This window comes from Vitis riparia, chromosome 18, assembly GCF_004353265.1.
Source record: "Vitis riparia cultivar Riparia Gloire de Montpellier isolate 1030 chromosome 18, EGFV_Vit.rip_1.0, whole genome shotgun sequence".
Taxonomy (NCBI): Eukaryota; Viridiplantae; Streptophyta; class Magnoliopsida; order Vitales; family Vitaceae; genus Vitis; species Vitis riparia.
In genome coordinates, this window is record NC_048448.1 from 12954789 (window position 1) to 12962061 (window position 7273).

Genomic DNA, 7273 nt, shown 5'->3' on the forward strand with positions numbered 1-7273 from the left:
GCATGTTTTATGATTTCATAGTCATATGTCCAGTGGGGAAAGAAGTGTTTTTTTATTGTATCTATGCAATGATTTTTTTAATTATATAAATATTTTAAAATCATGAAAATTCATTAGATTTAGAATATATAATGTTTATATGAAACGGAACGGATCGTTACTAATTGACATTGAAGGTTTTGTTTGTCCAAATCCATAAAAAATGTTCATGTGTTTCATCTCATAATCTAATAAAATATAACATTTATCAAAGTGATTATGTAATTGTGATATTTTATATATTAGATTTAGAATAAGGTATATTTACATATGGATTCATGATGCTATGTGATATCAAGTAGCATAAACACAATGGATGATGTCAAACATTTAATTTCATTCATTTCTCTTATAATTTTGACTAAATACATTTAATCTTTATCGGTTCAAAATTTTATTAGATACATTTTTTATATTTTTTTATTTGTTATTTTTAGTTATCTTCTAGAGATATTGCATGAAATTTTGAAATCATTTGCCCAAAACTAAAGGGAGGATGATTGAAATGGATGAAATTACAAATTGTACGTACACCAACAAATGCCACTAATACTGTTGGGAATTAAAGACACCCCAATAATGGTCACAAATTTGCCACCTGATTGAGTATGTTGCATGAGTAGTCACACGAAGGCCCATATTTATTGCTGCCCCATCATTCCATCAATGCAATCGCCTTAATCCCATCTACAAGCCCAGGCCACCATATGCCCATCTTTCTTTTCACAATCCAAGCAACATTTTTTGTTCTTACCCTACGTTCTAAAAATCAAAACGTTAATCACACAATCAAAAATTTGTCTCATTACCCAAAGTGAAAAAATAAAATTGGACCACACTCGAAAGTCGAAAGCATGAAGCATCGCACATGTCGAGCACTCAATTGAATTATGTACCAACTTTTAATTTTAAATTTGAGCGCCGCTCATATCATAAAGTATAGAGTACACAACTTTCCCGTGCATAAAAAAGTATGTCACAAAAACTTCGTGTCCTTAGAGGCATACATGGCGCCTTGTATTTTTATTCTTGATATAAATCAATCACCCTTTGGGAATAAATAATCGTCAACAATCTCTTTAATGGAAGGAAAGCAAATTTTGGCAAATCATGACTTTAAAGGTGACAACTAAAATATGTAGATCGTATTATTAATAAGGTTTCAGTAGTTTGGTATTGAAAGAGTGGGGCGCGTATCCAGCTCGGAGTTGTGTGTTCAATTGTGTCATATTTATGGTCATTGGTCACACTTTCCGTTTTGAGTTGTAATAGTGAATATAGGCATTTTCCCTTTTAAACCATGGGATTGGAGAAGGTGTAGTTTTAAACAACCAAACAGACCCTAACATAAAAAGGGAGGGAGGGGAGAGAGAGAAAGTGGTTGATTTGTGGTGAAGAGTATGATTGGTGGTGGTGATCGATGATAGCTGGCAAGGCTCAGTCAGCAAACGCTTCAACCGCATTCATTCACGGTTCCAAGGTCATCTCTCTTTCTCCCCCCTTCTCTCGCCCAACCAACGCGTTTCGGATTCCGATTCTCTCTTCTCTATTCTCTCTCGCCACATTTCTCTTGCTCCTTCTCTTTCCTTCTTTCTCTCTTTCTGTCTGAAATCGGCGTTGCTTCTTCTGAATCAGGAGTTTTCAGTTTCTGTCTTAGGGTTTGGTACAAGGCAATGGAGCTTTCCTGATTTCTTCTTTACCAGATGCACATCTGAGGAAGAAGGAGTAGTAGAGAGGCGTTGCGATTAGGTCATCGTCGGACAGAGATCTGCTGCCTCGCCGGTGGAGATGAGCGCCTCTAGGTTTATAAAGTGCGTTACGGTCGGTGATGGTGCTGTCGGCAAAACCTGCATGCTGATTTCCTACACCAGCAACACTTTCCCTACGGTTAGTTCCCCATTTCCTGATTCTAGGTTTTTGTATCTTTGGTTCTTGGAAAGATCGAGGGAAAGCAAGAGGAACCAAAAGAAAATGCTCTAAAAGAAAAGAAATTGCTTAAATGAGTTATTGTTTTAGTGAGCATTTCGAATGATGTTCTCTTTCTTTTCCTTTCTCTCTCGCTCTCTTCCGGAGAAGCTGGGACACAATTGACATTTGTTATTTTCCTCTGCGCTAGGGAAAAATTAATGTTGGTTTTCTGGTTATTTTTGTTTTTACTTTTATTTACATTTTCGTTGTTTTTTCAATAATGCATATGAGAGAGAAACTTTGCAAATTCGGAATTTTGTGATAATGTTTAATTGGGCTAGAATTGTCATCAAATTGGGAAATTATAGTTGTTCGTAGTTTTTAAAAGGATTGTGTCCAGATCGGGTGGAAGCGGGCCTTTATATCTTACTCTGAACTTCATACTGGAAATTGTTCTTTACACGAATCCAAAACAAATCTAGATGCGATGTTTGCTGAAAAAAATAGGCACTTAAAAGATGGAAAACCTATGACTGTTAACTGGGCCAGTATGATTGAATTTGTGAATATAGTTTGTGATTGTGGGCATCCCACGGAAATTGAACAACTATTGTGTTCATAATGGCATCTGAAACTAAATCCATTATCTAGAGTGGGATCACTAGAAAGGGGATGTCATCACCCAACTGGGGAATGGGGATCAGACTTTGGGCTTTCTTGAAGTTCAGAACTTTTAGTTTGTGTCTGTCTTTTAGAAGGTTCCTACCTTTTCAGTTAACGGCTGTTTACTATGATCTGTCTTGCATTCCTATGTAAAATGCCAGTGATCATCTAAGTTTTAGTTGGGTGCCCAAAAATGTCCTTACCCACAGGTTTGTTTTTTCTGTATAATTGAAATGTATCTCTATATGACTGACTAGAAAAAAAAGATCTTTGTAACCAGCCTCTAGTTCTTAGGTTTGAGGTATGTTGAGTTGAGTATATATACATTCAACAACACAAGAACTTGCTACTTCCTAACATAAGCATCATTTGGAACTTAATCTTTCTTAATCTGTTATGCACTCTATCCTTGATTTGATGGTCTGAAATAGACAATATTAGTTTTTCTGGCTATTTTGCCCCTGACTGGCTTCAAAATTTAGGAAGTCTGGATTTACCTTGTGGTTTGGTAGATTAAGAAATTCTTATTGTTGAGTTTCCTTTCTTTGAACAGAATATCCGGTTCATTGTTTATTTGTGATTTATTACCTTGTGAGATTCTTTTATTTCAGATTTCTTTGGAGTTATTCCTCATTTCCATAACTGCATTTGGGGAGAAAAGTTACTAACTATGTGTGTCAACACGTTCTTCTATTCTTAATGTTGACCAAAACAGGATTATGTGCCAACTGTTTTTGACAATTTCAGTGCAAATGTGGTTGTTGATGGGAGCACTGTCAATTTAGGGTTGTGGGATACTGCTGGTAATCTTATGAACATCCTTCTGGACTTCTTGATTCTTTTATCAGTTTCCTCATTTCTTGTTTTTAATTGACTATATTCGATTTTGAACAGGCCAGGAGGATTACAATAGATTAAGACCCTTGAGCTATCGAGGGGCAGACGTTTTTATTCTTGCATTCTCTCTCATTAGCAAGGCCAGCTATGAAAATGTTGCCAAAAAGGTTGCCACTTATTTAGTCTCCTATTTTTCATTATTTTTCCTGTTAGATGTCTAAATTTACAGAATGCTGATAAATTGTTTTCTTCTTTTGATTTCAATTTCAGTGGATTCCTGAACTGAGGCATTATGCACCTGGTGTTCCAATAATTCTTGTTGGAACCAAGCTTGGTAAGATTATCTCTATCATATGCTTGTTAATCATAATTTTGTATTGCTGTTGTTATTTTCTTATCATCAGCTGAGTTTGTGAATTGAAAGTTCTCTGATTTTATTGGAAGTTGATACACTTCTAGGAGTTACAATGATTATTATACTACTTGGTTGCCTAATATACTCTTTCTGGAGTTAGTAGGTTACTTATCTCTTAGATGTAATCAATAGTTGGGAAGATCTGCATAAAAAATGGTATTTAGCCAAAGTTGAACTTATTGGGGCGCTGTCATGAGAAATCAGCTGTGTCTATAAGCATGTAAAATATACTTGCTTAGAATTGCTTTGTCGTTTGAACACTTTAGTTCCTAGCACTTGTGGGTTTCTATGATACAAATGATCGGCATTTTAATTCATTAAGGGCAGGGTTGATCTTCTTATGTTATTGCTTTAAAAGTTCCCAGGAAAATGAATTTCAAGTCGGATGTATTTATAGGTTAATCATTTTGCGATTAAACTTGATTTTGAAACAGTTAGCACTTAGCAGAGAATCAACTTCATTTGTCTTTTGTTTCTCCCTTTTTAGTGCTTAAGGAGTCATTTTCAACAAATTGAAGCTATTTTTCAGAGTAAATACATAATCATTGTTGTGCTGTCAAACTACTGCAGGATTTGAACTTGCCATCTACAACCTTGCTATTTATGGACTCTTGAATTTTGGTGTTTGATATACTGATTGTTCAAAATATAGATATGGAGATGAGTTCCATTTGTTATGTCTATGTGCTTTATATAGCACACTTGCTGACCCAATCTGTCATTGGACTTGTGGATTCCGTCTGATTTGCTCTTACTCAAATTGAGAGTAGGTTCTTCTCAATATGTGGACCAGGATTTTCAGGAGTACAGATTGCAGTGCCTCCTAGGGATATTTTAACCTTTGCATGGAAAACTCAATAGGCAGTTGATGACAGGTAGAAACAATAAAATTTTCTCATTGCCTTTCACCAGACTTCAAGGATTGGTTTGAAATTTAGCTTAATTTGAGTTACTTTTGACCTAGACACATTAACATGTATACATTATATCCTTGCATATGAACTTACACGGGGACTCTTGACCAACCAATTATATTAATGAAGCTGTTGTATGCCATCTGATAGTTTAGAAGTATCTTCTTGTGCATGTGAACATGTGTTTGGAAGTGTCATGTAACTGGTGTGAATAGAAAATTAGAAATGGTTCCTTTTGTCCTTGGGCATTTGGATTGTTGGATATCACACATTTAGCTAAAATTAGAATAAGCTTTACGACACTTGATGAAATAAATATGTTACTTAGCTATATGGAGCTAATTCACGGATGGAGCTGTTGAACTGTTGCCTTTTTTTTTTTATGATATTTCTACCTCAGCCTTAAATAAAATTCAGCATGCTACTTGGAAGTTGGAGCTATTTTGTATGTTGACTGTGACCATTATTACTTCCTTTTTTTTGTGCTTTCCCTGGTTACTTTTGATCTCATCTAATGAAATTTTGATTTAGGTGGTTAATATCTTTTAGGAAGTTATTATTTCTTTCTATGGTTTCAAGCTTTCTTTTTCTTCTTTCTCAGCTATTCATTTTAGTATTATTAGCATTATCCACTGCTAGATACGGACATCTTGTTCGATTCTCTTTTTCTTTATGTGAGTGTCAAATTTACAACTCTTTTTCTTTATGGGAGTGCCAAACTTACAATATGCTATTCTTGGTTGTTGGGAATCACTGCCACTTATGTAGCCAGGATCACGTTTAGATAAGACGGCATATTATTATTCCTAAGTTCTTAATTTACGGAGAGTAACATATGAAACATTATATTTTATTATAACAAATGCAGGATAATTAGATGCTCAATTGGTTCTACTCTTTTACTGTCCTTTTTCCTCATTCAATCATTTTTGTTATTGGCCTTCTGTACATGGTTCAACTTCATTTAAATATTTGGTTTACTGAAATTTTTTGTTTTTTGCTTGTTCCTTTTTTTCCGCTGTTACTTGGATTCAAACCTGGTGACTTCCCCATCTCTCCAACCCTTTGTCATTTTATTGTTTAATATTTTGTGCTGGACGATCAAAGATTGTTTATGGATATCTTAGGCCACAGGCAACTGCAGATCTTTGTTCTGTCTTGTTACTTAAGTATAATATATGACTTCTGCACCTGAGTAAATAAAAAATAAAAAGGAAATGGTCCTATAGTCTTTTCTAAAACTTATATGAATATTGACTTATCACTCAGCTTTAAGCTTGCCTTCTCATCAGTAGTCCTTAACCTTCTCCCCTCACGAAATATACCCTCAGTTTTAATAATCTTTTACATCTGCAGATCTTCGGGATGATAAGCAATTCTTTGTAGACCACCCTGGTGCAGTGCCTATTACTACAGCTCAGGTAAGGATCATGGCCGCTTAACCAGTAAAGAAATTTCCTTTTTGGTTTTTTTTTTTTGTTGGGGATTTTTGGTATACTTGTTCTTAATCTTTTGTTCTGGCCTTGCCTCTAAAGGGAGAAGAACTGAAGAAAGTGATTGGTGCACCTGCCTATATTGAATGTAGCTCAAAAACACAGCAGGTATAGACATTACATTGATTGGTGCGTTCTTGTTTATGGAAAGGTTGTGCTCATGTTATCATACACTGATGGGAATCGTCTGATGTTACAACTGCAGAACGTGAAGGCTGTTTTTGATGCAGCTATCAAGGTGGTGCTCCAGCCACCTAAGCAGAAGAAGAAGAAGAAGAAGGCACAAAAGACCTGCTCTATATTGTGATGAAGGAAAGATTAGGTTTAATCAAAAAGAGAGAAGATGACCTGCCAGCCCTCTGACTGCAGTCTCTCAGTCACTGTTATCTCCTTTTCTCCCGAGGAAGCGGCAAGCCTTGGTGTATAGTCTCGACTGACATACTAGGGATTTCTATGAAAGCGTCAGATGGTTTGTTTCTTGCTTTTTTACTCGTTTTCAGGATCTGTAACTGGATGACTGGCATTCCTTGGTAATATGACACTTCTTTTGCTTTTGTGTTTAAATTTGTCTCATATGTTTTAATCAGATATGAGGGAGATCCCTACTATTATAAAAACAACTGTTTTCTTGCATCAACTTTGTTTTTTTGTTAACTTCTGGTGGTATAAAAGGCTCTTTCTCCATGCCCCTGCTAGAAATGGGAATACATTTGTAGTTTGCTTTCCTCCTGCTTTTATATATTTGCTACCAAATCACTGCAAGTTTTTGTTGGGTGGCTCTGCATTCTCAAGCAGTCAAATTGTTAAGCATGTTTGTAGTATAATGTTTTTGCGTGTTTTATGGTGCATGATAAGCTTTTTACCTAATCGACTTGGCGCCTGGATTCGCTTTCTGTTTTTCATTTTTCAAAAACAGAAAATAACATAAACCCCTATATAAAATGAATAAGCTTTTATGTATGTATGTTTTTAAAAATTATTACTAAATTTTAGAATTTTAGGTC

At 35.4% G+C, this 7273-nt stretch overlaps 1 protein-coding gene across 2 annotated transcripts; it reads left to right on the top strand.

The window, feature by feature from the left end:
* Positions 1-1402: 1402 nt before the first annotated feature.
* Positions 1403-6906, top strand: LOC117907073 (rac-like GTP-binding protein 5). 2 transcript variants are annotated; one of them, XM_034820441.1, is made up of 8 exons: positions 1403-1519; positions 1675-1926; positions 3326-3413; positions 3505-3614; positions 3718-3781; positions 6133-6197; positions 6312-6377; positions 6475-6906. In XM_034820441.1, exons 2-8 carry the CDS (start codon positions 1828-1830, stop codon positions 6574-6576), a joined length of 594 nt encoding a protein of 197 aa, XP_034676332.1. In that variant the 5' UTR covers positions 1403-1519; positions 1675-1827; the 3' UTR covers positions 6577-6906. The 2 variants fall into 2 exon arrangements, with proteins under 2 accessions (XP_034676332.1, XP_034676333.1); XM_034820442.1 differs by having other exon boundaries at positions 1685-1926.
* Positions 6907-7273: the final 367 nt, after the last annotated feature.